The sequence below is a fragment of the Falco cherrug genome, chromosome 3 (assembly GCF_023634085.1).
Source record: "Falco cherrug isolate bFalChe1 chromosome 3, bFalChe1.pri, whole genome shotgun sequence".
Classification (NCBI taxonomy): Eukaryota; Metazoa; Chordata; class Aves; order Falconiformes; family Falconidae; genus Falco; species Falco cherrug.
Genome location: NC_073699.1, coordinates 63,161,509 through 63,174,151, shown reverse-complemented (window position 1 = coordinate 63,174,151; position 12,643 = coordinate 63,161,509). Strand labels below are relative to the sequence as shown.

Here is a 12,643-nt window from a genome sequence, read left to right as displayed (position 1 = left end):
ATAAAGGCTCATTTCATCTTATCCTAGGGTGGGTTTCTTTTCTCTCCCCCTTCTTAAGGCTAGTCAGGGAAGACCAACACAAAGATCAAGTAATCAAAACAAGACATTCATTTGCCTGTTGTAATGATAGCTTAGAAGCTCAAAAGAAACCAAACATACTCATCCAGTTTGCAGGTAGTGTTCATTGTACTTGCTGCATGAAAACATGGGAGAAATGACACTCTCCTAGTGTGTCTGACTAATAAAATCTTAATCCCAGACTGTTGCTCACGCAAGCCTTTTTTTAATACCATTTGAATCATCTTCAAAACATTTAGATGTTCTATGAAACTAGAGATTGTAAACCACTATCTATTTAAAAAAATAGATTTAGGGTTTTGTTTCAAAGAATTGTCCATTAATTTCTTCTGCCATGCATTTTCATAAGCAGTAGTGTATTGGTTATTTCTGACTCATTTATTGTGATTAATTTTATTTATGATGATGTACAATTATTTGCACCCAGTACTGTTGCTGTTGTCTGAGTACATCACTAAAATAGCTTAAACAAGGTAGTAATTTTTTGGTCTGTATCTGCTAACAAATTCTGCTTTTAATTTTGGAACAAGTTATTTTTTTTTTGAAATCTTTTTGCTGAAACTGTACAATTTCATTATGCTTTCCTTAAATTATGGTAATCCATTTATTCATATGTATCCAGTACTGTTAAGTGCGGTAATGATAAACTGAACTTGAGCACTGTTGACAAAACAGATTTTATAAATGGGATGATTTCTTACTTTACTTTTTTGGGGGGCTTTATTCTTTAGTGCTTGCAAGTTGTAAAAACTCCCTATTTATTTTTTTTTCCTTTAGAGGAAAGAGTGTTGATAAATGACTTTTCCTACTGAGGAGTCCTTCAAAACAAATACTAGGTTGGATTGTCTTCTTGATTCACCTAATACTTCTCAGGTATTTCGAGAAGACTTATAAACCAACATAAGAACAACTCAACAATATGTATGAACAAGTCATACATGTGTGAATTTAAATAACAGTTTAGTCTTTGTAGATGGTGATTTACTACATCGGTTACCTCCAAAATGGGTCAGAAATTTCCATTCTGGGGCCTAAAGAAATATGGCCTAAATTCTTAGAAAACAAAACAAAAAAGCCCCAAAACAAACAAAACCAACAATAACAAACACAACCACCACTACCCCAAATAACACAAAAACAAAATAACAAAGCAAACAAACAAAACCAGGACAAAACAACAACAAAGCAACCTAACAACAGGAAACAATGTATGATGTACCCTGGATATCTGTTCCATCACCTCCCATAGTGCTAGGGGATGTCTTGTGGATGTTCCCTTCTCTGTCCTTTCCCCAGACTTATCAGGTGTTTTTTTATTTTGGAAGGAAGGCAATACTGTTGGCCATCCCATCATTTATTCTCCCAGCAAGTCCAGCAGTGCTTACAGGCCATTCTTCACCCTCCCTAGCATCAGGCAGGGGAGTCACCACTCAGGAAGTTTTTGGGAGAAGGGACACCACCTTTGGCTGTTGTGTTGGTGGTGCTGGAACTGCTTCATTGCGCAGTCTGTTCAGGAACCACCCTGTGCAATCAGAAGACAAATCAAAGGTTTTTCTGTTGCTCATTCGGGAAGCCCTGAGCTTCTTCAATCAACTGCATGCCAGCTAATTATGAGGTCTCAAGAAGTGGTATTGGCAGCAGGGAGGTGAGGCAGCTCGGGTTTTGTTTTCCTGCTGTTGCTTTCTGGGATTGTCTTGAGCAGCTGTTAGAGCAGGAATGCATTTGATGTGGAGGACGCCCATGCTGTACTCACAGAAATCTAGGAGGGGAAAAAAACCATGACCTATAAGCCATAGTGCTAGTCAGGACACCCATTAGCAAAGCCTTTGAAGATAGGAACTAAGGGTTAGAGAGTCTTTGATTGCAACTCTTTGTAGGGAGGACCTGAAGGCAGTAACACTGTAGTGCACAGATTCATAGGCTTGGAATGTCACCATGACTTTAACAGTCCAAATAATCACCTTTTCTTACGCTCCCAGTTAAAGGCATGATTTATAGAGGAACTATAATACATCCCCTCTACTTTCTAGCTCAGTTTCCAGCATTTAACAATAACCTAATTCTTTAAAATATATATTGATTTAACTTATTCCTTTTCTTAATTCCTTTTCAATAGCTGCTCCAGTGAGAATGTTGTAAAACACACCTACAACTGCAACTGGGGCTTTGTCTAGACTGTGTAGTTTTGGTAGTGCAGGAACAGCCTTTATCGGTGCAAATTTGTTGTAGCAGCTGTGACTCTGTCTGTTTATACCAGGGCAACTATGTAAGTAACTCCAAATGATGTGTGAGTGCTTACATTGTTGGCACCAGGAATATCAGGGTGATATCATTTCTCTGTCATAGTCCTCCTGATAACCTAAGGTACAAGTCATTTGACCTTCTGTGCCTCTTTTCACCACATATAAAAATGGGAATAATAACTCGTTGTTACCCTAGCCTTAAAATACCTGGAGGTACTTTGTTATTACAAGACTGGGGAAGGAGTCCTGTAATTACATGGGTAGAAAACCACATTTGTAGAAAGGCCAGATGCTTAGGCGTACATGCAAATGGGAGATTAAAAGCTTCTCTTCCTTTTCCCTCTGACATAATTTTCTTCAACTGGGATACTGCACTTTGTACTTTTACAGGGATAAAACTGATTTATCAGACCAAACTCTAAGCTCTCCTAAAATATCAAAGCCTAGGTCATTATCTTAATGTCTAAGCTAAGCTGGGCTAAGCACAGCAGACCCAATGCTTACATTATCCGAGATGCATCTTCATTGCACACTGGCAGAAATCCCAAATAATTTGCTCAGTGGAGTTACATCCTTGTAAAACTCAGGTAGATGAAAATAGAGCTTGAGCCTCATGTTTGTGCAATTACGTGAAGATTTGACATCACAGATGTATTTTTAATACAAATGACCTTGCAAGCCTAAGAACCGTGCATGTTTTTGATGAACACTAGTTGTTTAGCTCATTTTCATTACTTTTCCTTTACACTGCACAATGAAGTGTAATTCTGTCCTCACTGGAAAAACTAGGTGTACTCCTGCTAAACCTCCTAATTTCTGTGTGGTGTTGTCTTCAGATTCACTGGCAACCCACTTGTCCAGATATGGTTGTGCATTCTTCTGATACTTGTGATATAGTTAATTATAGACTATGAGTTGAAGAAATAATATTTTCAGGTTTAATACAGGATTTTTTAAAAAAAGTTGATTGATGTTGGTCTGAGGCTGGTTTTTAGTATTCTGCACTGTTGCTTTTTCCACTGCTTTCATTCTTTCATATCGCTTCTGTACCACAAACCATTGCCTGTACTTCTCTGAGCAATGTATTCCTAAAGTAAATTAATTGCACACGTATAACTACCACAATATTTTTTTTTCCTTTTGTGTGTATTTCCTTGACAGTAAGATTTGAGAAGGCAAAATAAAAACTAGGTCCAAACACCAATTGTTCTGTTTCTTTTGCTAGATGTATCTACACCAGAGGCTGGAAGAAAATTAGTGGATGCCTCTGTAGTGAACGGTGGCCTGGCACCACAAGGAAAGCAGAATGGGGCCACACAAGTGACAGTACAACGCAAGAGACTCCTTAAGGCTCCCACGCTGGCTGAACTCGACAGCTCAGATTCAGAGGTAAAAATTCAGCACACAACTTGCTTGTCTGTTTGTCAGAATTGTGTCTTAGTTCTTAATTTGCTGATCAGCTGAGAAGTGACTTTGCAGATTATCATCTGAATTTTCCATGACTGCCTTTTCAGCCCACAGAACTTTCAAAATATTAGATCATACCTCAAAAAGGAGAATATACTTTTAAAAGGTTAAATGCCAGTTTTGGCCTTAAACCCACTATTTACTTATTTTTCTAAATGCCCAGTATCTGTCCACTATGTGTATGTAGCAATTAGGCTTTTGGGAATGCAGGCAAATGTGTTGCACCCTTCTGGCACCCATGCAGGAGCTGTCACTAAAGGACTCAGATGTGAAGCCAGCCTCACTGTACCAGCTGTTAAATAAAGAGCATCAGCTGTGCCAGAGTATGGTGCAAATGTCAGTGCATGCATTCGCTATATAGGCTTGGGAAGTAACACCCAGCAAATGTTTCACAGATAGGGACAAGCAAATGCCACTTAGATGGGGAAACAACTTTGAATCCCAAATGGGGAGTTAAAAGATTAAAAAAAAACAAACCCAAAAACAAACAAACCATAAAAAAGAGAAAAGCTTAAAAGAGCTCCCCAGCTTAAAAGCTGCATCCTCAAGAAGTAGCACCAATACATCCTTAAGAATGAGCTCTGTCTTTTGGACCAGTAGTATTATTGAGTTTGGACCTTCCCGAAAGTTAATCTGTCTGGAAAGCACATGCAGGCAGGGTTTATTCACAGAGGCTAATTTTAGCCTGAGGAAAGCAGTCTTCCCTGACTCTTTCTCTCTAGTAAATAGGGAAGGAGGGGTTTCTTGACAGGGTGCTTACAAAGACATCTAAGCTGAAAGATAGGAAGCTGGGGAGAAATACATGTGGGGAGAAATTTATCTCTCTGCATACTTTCTTGATCTGTGAAAGATTGGCTCTCTTTATATTAGGGGTTATCCTGTGGGTGACTTGTGTGGGTGCATAATTCGGTGCATCTATTCTGAATGCAGAAGAGATTTGCATTCTGAAATCTCTCAGCAGTCTTTAAAATTACAATAGAGTCTATGTGAGGTTTTGTTAATATGGATGAAGCTGGGAAGGGTGCAGGAATATTAAGACCTGTCAATGACAGTTGGATCTTGAACTTACAGCTTCCCAGCTTATAGCTCTCTGCATCCCGAAGCTAATGCAGCATTATATTTCACATGGAAAAATAAGCAGAAGTCAGTAAAAGAAAATTCTGTAAAGGGAAACGTGAAGTGATTCGTGTAGGAGGGAAAAACAAGATGTCCGACTGTGACTATTGATTAGGGAGCGCTCTGTAGGCAAGCAATTCATATAGTATAAGCTCTGGAACATACAGCAAAAGATAAATTAAAAATAAAACAGCCATACTGAGCTATCACAGAGAACAGATGCTGCACTGGTTTGAGTCAACAGAAGTAGCTGGTGAAGCAATTAAGACGATTAAGATGCTCGATGGTGAAATTTTCTGAGCTGACGAAAGGAGTGGGACATAGAACATTTGAAGTAAGTGAAGATCGCTCTGTCAGTGTTTTATTTCTTTCCTTTTACTTTGTACGTAACACACAGAGGAGAGTATGTGTTGTCATCCTGATCGCCTATAAATGACTCGGCCACCCCTTTGCCTGCAATTTGAATTTGGCTTAACATATTTAGAGTTACTCCCTGGGTGTTAAGTTTTGACAGTGTTATGCCCTAAATTACAAGCTGCAAATACCTGCAGTGCTGAGCTCCAAACGAGCTATGAGGCAGATGCATTTTCTTCCCCCTGCATCCCCTTTGTTCTTCTCTCAGCTGTGTTGCGATGCAGCCTGTGCCCCAACATTAGGGGTGGAAGGCCTGATACAGCCCTGTGCCCATTTGCTGGCAAAGTTGAATATTGTACAAACCAGTCCTGCTTTCTGTCCTTGGTTTTTTCTGCATCTCCATTAGAATCACAGTTTCAAAGGGGAAGCAGGAAGTGCCATTTTACTTTGTGTGGGTAAGAGAAGTAGCAAACTAACTGATTTTTGCTGCAGATACAAAAATGGTATCTTCCTAATGAAGCTACAGCTATCTGGACAAAAATCATGTTACTAATATATTCAGATGTTTTAAGGTGATGCCTTTAAATTTGCAGCTTTCTCAGTACATGTACAATTCTAATTGTTTAGTCTGCTGTGGAAAAGTGCAGATTTTGGGTTGATCCAACCTCAAATGTAAAATGTCAGATAGTCTACTATTCATAAAAATGAGCAGCAGAGTGCCATGGTTATGTTTTTTTAATTGACAGCTTGCTTCATTCTTTGTCTTAGCTTGTTAGCATCTTTGGCAATGGAAGAGTTATCTTCCACTCTTCTACAAAGTGTGAAGTTCAGTAGTTCCCTTTGTACAGGGGTTATTCTTCTTCACAAAATTTAAATGTTTAACACTAGACTTGTGAACATTGTTGCACCCCTTAGAAGGGGTATCAATGTATCCATTGTCTTGCAAGTTCTCCAGTGGTCTCTTGAGGCAAACATGCAACATGAAAAGCAGTGATATGCAAAGCTATCTTACCTAGCTCTGTAGCTATACTGTACTGGTTTCTGTAAAAAAAACAGCTGATGTTAAATGTGCTGCTCAAACTTCCCTAGAAGCTTCCTGTCGCAACCGGTTTGCGGGGTCACACTTGGTACGTTAAAGTGAATGTGTTGTTTTGGGATCTAAGCTGGTTTGAGTCCCTTTGCAGAATGCTATGTTGTGGCATATACGTGGGAACAGTGTACATCACGGTGTCCTCGCATACAGTGCGTACCCTTGGGCTAAGTATAAAGACGGAGCTCCTGATGGGAGTTTGTAGAGGCCTCTCTCCTGTGATGCATGGTGCTCATTGAGATGATCCTGCCAGCTTTTCTCTTCCGACTTGCTGTTACAAAAGACAGCAATCTTTCAGCCAGTGGAGGTTTTTCTGCTTATGATTTATGTAACTAAGGAAATCTGAGAGAGAAGGTCAACCACTTGCTGGATTTTAGAGCAGGTCACTTGTTTGATCTGTTAATCTTAACAACTTAAATGATGTAAGTCTCCTTGGTTAAAAGCATTCACATTAGAGCTAAAGAGCATTCACACTCAGTCCTTCAACTCTGCTCCTTTGGGAGGCTCCTGTGATGACATGCATCTTGCTGGTATCTGGTGGCTGAAGACAGAGGTTTTAGGTGAAAGCAAAGGATTTAATAATTGGGGTGGCATAATGCTTTAGATAGCTGAAAGGTATTAGTCAAAGCCTGTTTCACTTTCATTCTTCTTGCAGGAATTGCTCTTGGCTGTTCTGATGAAACATGCTTATATAATGAATGAGATTTCTTTTAAATACAGAAGAAAGGAGAAAGGCACCATGGTTAGGGATTAGAGAACAGGACAGTGAAGATCAGATTAATTTCTCTTTACTTTGATCATGTGTATGAGTGGCTGTCATTCCTTTGAAGACCAGAGGAATCCAAGTGTTGATTCCTTGCTAGCGTGAGATGTACAGTTGAGTTAACATATCTCCTGTAGCTGCAAATCCTTAAAAGTCCTTTAATACAATGAGGAAGATCAACAAGTTGCAGTGGATTCATGCACCTCTCTTCTGATCTTGTTCTTTCACGCAGTAGTTAAATAGAGTGAATTCCAACCATGTACCATTTATTCCAATTTCTAAAAAAATGAGCATTGAAAATTCTATTTACTCAGTCCTGTGTAGAGTCAATGTTTTTCTCAGGACTTCTCCTAGGGCTTTCAGTGATTGAATGATGCAAAATACCTTTGATATTTGTTGTTTCTGCGTACTAAGAAGGAGTAAGAGAAGAAAAAACAATACTTGAGGAATTCTGTCTTTTCCTCTTGCCACACAGGAGGAATCAGTACACAAATCAGCAAGTAGCAGCAGCATCTCCCCCTCACAAGTGGAAGACCCCTTTCAAGAAGGCACCAGCAGCAGAAAGAGTGAGTTTTGATGAGAGAGCCCAGTGGGTACTTTTACACACTTCTGTTGTCTTCTGGTCTATGAACTTTGTCTGAAACTTCTCTAGAAAGCTTAAGCTGGGTGTTGTTAATGGAATAAATCGCTGAAGTTGAACACTAGAACCTGCTGAATAGGTCAAATGTGATTAATTATTGGAAGGCGTTAGCCTCCACTGTATGCGGATATATTTGTGAAACAGAAGATTTCAATACTTGAAGCTGATGTGGAACTGTAGAGGGTCACAAGTGAATGGGGGGTGGTTTAGTTATGCTCATCTCATAAAATAATTTGTTGCTGCAGAAACACATTTTGGCCTAAGACCAATTTAAGTGTTTTTTTGCATCTCTGTCACCGTGGCAGTGAATGTACTTGTTTGAAAGATGTGTAGCAATCACTGGTATTTTTCAGAAGTACTTCCTGGGAAGAGGCGAGGATCTCTTATTTTTCAGGCACAGTTTTGTTTTTTTTTTACAGACTTTACTGTGTAGCAATAATTTTCATTTTTTTCAAGGTGTTTCAGTTTCACTGGAAAGGTTTTGTAATGAAATTGTTATCTGTGCATGTATTTTCTATGCACGATGGTAAAATAAATAGAATAAGCAGTACCCTGAAACACTGAATTTATATACAATGGTAACTGCTAGTAGCAACCCTATATTTGCTAGTTTTATGAGTATTCCTGTTTTCTCAGTTTGGAAGATGTGATGAATGTGATATGTGTCTGGAAGGTGCTCTGAGTATGGATGTGTAACTTCAGCCACCCATAGTGGGAATTCTACCAAGTCAGTGGCTGGTTTAAGTACTGAGCAATGTTGTCCAACAGTCTGTCTTACAAGAACTAACTTTTTTACACTGGTTGAATCTTTAGTGCCTCCAAAGTTCTTGCCCATATCATCTACACCACAGCCCGAGAGACGGCAGCCACCTCAGAGACGACACTCCATTGAAAAGGAAACACCAACCAATGTGAGACAATTCCTACCACCTTCAAAACACAGCTCCAGATCACTTGTAAGTGGAGTGGGTGGTAGGAGAGACAAAAAGAAGCATGCTAAGAGTATAATGAAAATTAAAACTTGGCTTCAGTGTGATTAGAACTTGACCCAAAGAAAACTCCTCAGTTCAGAAACAGCTCTTGGCTACTAAAGACATTTTGAAATCAAGATTTGAACTTTGTCTCTCTAGGATATTTATTCAAAATCCCAGGTACAGGTGCCTCAGAAAACATTTGCACTTTGATTAGGACTCTGGGTAAAGCCACGTGTCTTGATTTTATTTCAGAATGTTACCAAAACAGATGAACTTCACCTTACTGATTTTTCCATTTGAATAGAGACAATTCCAAAGCAATGGATCTATTTTGGGATTTGGGGGATTTTTTTAGTTGTTGGAAGTATTTTAGTTAATGGCTGAATGAATGGAGTGTTTTCTTCCCACCTTAAGAACTTTTGTAGTAATGTTGATACATATGAAAGCTCTTTCAGTAATCCAAATCAAGGTTTGTATGTGTTACTTGGATGAAGTTACTGAGGCAAAAACCTGTATTACTGCTTGAAAAGAAAGTACAGTACATTTGATCAATTAGCTTTAATTGAGAGCTGTTTTCCAACAGAGTACAAACAGCAAAGGGTATGAAATCCTGGTTCATTTATGCTGACATACTGATTAGTGGTTTGTAACTTCATGCAGGATGTGTTCCTAGTCTCTTTTCCTACCAGCAGGGTTTTGAAGTATGCCCCATGAAGTGCTGGTGGACAGAGAAATCAATAAACACATCCTAGTTTTGAAAGAAAGGGAATATTCACTTGCCCAATCCTGTAGTGCGGTGGTATTAATGGGCTTTGAAGCGTGTTTTTGATGGCCCAAGAGATGGTGGCTGGGTTCCAAACCTATTAGATGATAAAGTTGAACAGTAACAAGAAAATAATCTCCAAATATTCCAAGCTTCTTCCTCTTCTTTTCAGAGGGTCTGCTGGATTTTGTTTATTACATCCTTCCAAATAGAAAGTAGTTTCTCACTCCGGGCGAAGGTCAGGTAGTAGCGTCTTGATAAATGCACAACACAGGTAGACTTCTTCTGCCAAAGTGGACCTGGAGCACAACATGTTGCAGCAGAACCAAGCCGGAGGGTTACTTCAGCATGCATTTGAAGACACTGTCCTATAAAATGGATTGCCCTGTTGTTGCCTGCTGCGCTCACTATATGTGGAAGCACAAGCTTTATTTTCTGATAGGCCCCGAGTCATTCACAGACATATTGTTTAAAGGGAGGAGGGGAGAAAGCATTATACTGAGACATTTGCTCCATCACTTTTTTAGTGTATCTAAATATGTTACATCATAACATTGATCTCATACATATTTGCGGGGATGATGCAACTTAAACATCTCATGTATGAGGCTGTTACTTTAAATAGGTTAACCAGTTTCTTAATAGGACCTTTTTGACCGCATACCTATTTTCGGTCTGTCAGTCTGTTCACTGACATACGACTAGAAAAACACAGAAATGGAAAATAAAACCATTTCAGAAAAACGAATGCAATTACTCCACTCCCCCTTAAAAATACTAAAGGAAAAAGGAGTCGAAGCTGTTAGATTAGTCAGGCTGATGTGGTGACACATGGGAAGGGTTTTACTAGTTTCTATTGTGCTTGAGGTTTTCTTGGTTTTGTTTTTTTAATCTTTAGAGAACTGTCACCTAGCTTGGTTTTGGCTGTGGAGTGAGAAAGAAGGAAAATCGGTAGTGAAATGATGTTCCCTTAATAAGAACCTCTTTTATTTGGTGCCTGGAGACCTAAGTCTTTAACTTGGCAATAGTGCCCTCTAGGGTGTGACAGGCAACTCCCACAATACTTTCGATTTTAGTTTGGTAGATGATTTCTGACGTGTGGGCACTGGCCCAGTTCCACACTGGAGCTTACTGCAAGCCTTTCCCCGTGCCCGGCGGGATGCCAGCTCCTTTCAGTGGCTGCGCCAGATGCTGCCTATGTAACGTTGCTGTTCCCGAAGTGAACGCTTCTCAGTTAAGTGCAGAATATTACTTACTTCTTATTTGACTTCACACTTCTTCATCCCTTCCTCCAGGATTGATGGAGTTTCATTTCTTATCACCTGCTCCCGTGACTGCAGTTTCTCTCCAAGGCGAAAGAGGCCTTGTCAATAAATAGCCCTCAATGCCAGTGAAAACAGGCAGGACTTTGCTACAGTCTCTTAGCAGGATTAGCAAAAAACTGGTCTGTCTTGCATACTAACGACGGTTTTGTGAACTGGCATCTCATCAGACAGAGGGATTTAGACCTGAGTAGGTGGGGAGGGGAAATGAACTTGGAAGAATGCCAAACACAGTCCTTTTGATACGCCACCCTACCAGTGCTACATGGAAGGGCAGGGCAGCTCAGTGGTTTTGGGTTGGGGGTCAGCCTTGCTGGTGTGCTTGCTGTAGTGAGCCGAGTTGGTTCTTTATCAGTGAGATGAAGCCAGTGTCCTGAGATGTACATATGGATGCCTTTGTAGTCTGATTTCTTTTTCAATTATTATTACTATTATTACCATTATTATTATTATTACCATTATTATTATTATTATTATCATTTTTTTTCTTGACCCAGAGGACCAAAGCTAATGGTTTCATTTATACACAGCATTTGCTTCTCTGCTTCCTATCTATTGTTCAGGTTCCTAGGATAACCAGTTTATTTCCAAGGATGACTTTCAGACCACTTTTTTCAACTATGCAAACAGCTTCTCTGCTCAGCTCTCATCCCATTGAAGCAGCCATGTGTGGGGTGGCAGGGGCTATGTACTATCTCTGTGAGAGAGCTTTTGCGAGCAGGTGGAAACCCACAAAGGTTTGCCTCTTTTTGCTGGCTTTGGAAATCACCTTCACCAGCATGTTCCCTCCTAGGGGAGCACTTCCTAAGCTGTGGCAAGAATTAAAGCTTAGACTGGGACATTGCACCTGATTGACATTGATTTCAATGTGTGTAGGGTATTTGTGTGTCTTCAATCACCTCATGGGGAAAAGAAATCAGTTCTGAAAGGACAGCAAACTAAAAATGCAACATCACAAGATTTTCAATGGGACAGACCTTAAATGTTACAGCACATGAAGATCCTGCAGCAAAAATCCAGCAAAACTATTGTAATCCTTGGACTATGTTGAAAAGAATAAGGTTTTATGTTTCTACCAAGTTACACTACGTAGAACGGAAGGGCATTTGCAATCTGTTTTACTTGAAAACCTATGTGTTGTTTCAGTCCTCAGCACGCTTACATATCAGAACTTGCAGAATAGCTAATAGCTAGTACCAGGGAAGACAAATCCACCGAAAACAAAAACTAATTCATTTACCCCTATGTAGAATTGAATATGAATAATTGATTTTTTTCCTGCTTTTTCTTGTCCCAAACGTTGAGTGAAAGCGTAAAACTTGTTGCAAGAGAGTTGATAGTTGAGATATCCAGCTGACTACTTAGAAATTATTAGTCTGCAAAATCAACAAGAATTTAGATTGCTTGACTAATTGTGAATTGCAGAATTTAGAGGCCATTCCAGCACTTGTTCATATTGCAATGTACTAGTGCAGCTCATTTGAACGCCTAGTGACATCCTTTAATGAGAAGTTTTACAAGGAATATATTAGTGTAAAAATGTGTTAGTCATAAGGACCTATTAGGTGTGCGTATGCTGCGAATGACCTACAAAGCACTTTATTTCACATTATGGATATGTAATTCTTACTATATGCTCTTCCTGCGTAAAAAAATTGCATGTATACACCTTAAGCTATTACGGTGTATACAAAATGATTGCACAAAGTGTTAAGCCAATTCTTATGAGGATCATGGAAACTTTTAAGTTCAAAATAGTATTTTTAAGTAAGATTTTTTTCCCTTTAAAAGTAAGAATACTGACTTGTCTTTAATATTAAAATAGTATTGAGT

At 39.3% G+C, this 12,643-nt stretch overlaps 1 protein-coding gene across 4 annotated transcripts in view; it reads left to right on the top strand.

Moving 5' to 3' along the window:
- The window catches only part of SPIRE1 (spire type actin nucleation factor 1), a 133,967-nt gene that overhangs the window by 108,884 nt on the left and 12,440 nt on the right, over nt 1-12,643 (top strand). For 2 of the 4 annotated variants that reach the window (XM_055704650.1, XM_055704648.1), the window contains 4 exons: nt 3,547-3,710; nt 7,587-7,677; nt 8,565-8,707; nt 11,374-11,547. In XM_055704650.1, coding sequence (XP_055560625.1) covers nt 3,547-3,710; nt 7,587-7,677; nt 8,565-8,707; nt 11,374-11,547 — 572 coding nt within the window. The remainder of the gene's footprint in view (nt 1-3,546; nt 3,711-7,586; nt 7,678-8,564; nt 8,708-11,373; nt 11,548-12,643) is intronic. The other 2 variants (XM_055704652.1, XM_055704651.1) reach the window with 1 other exon arrangement.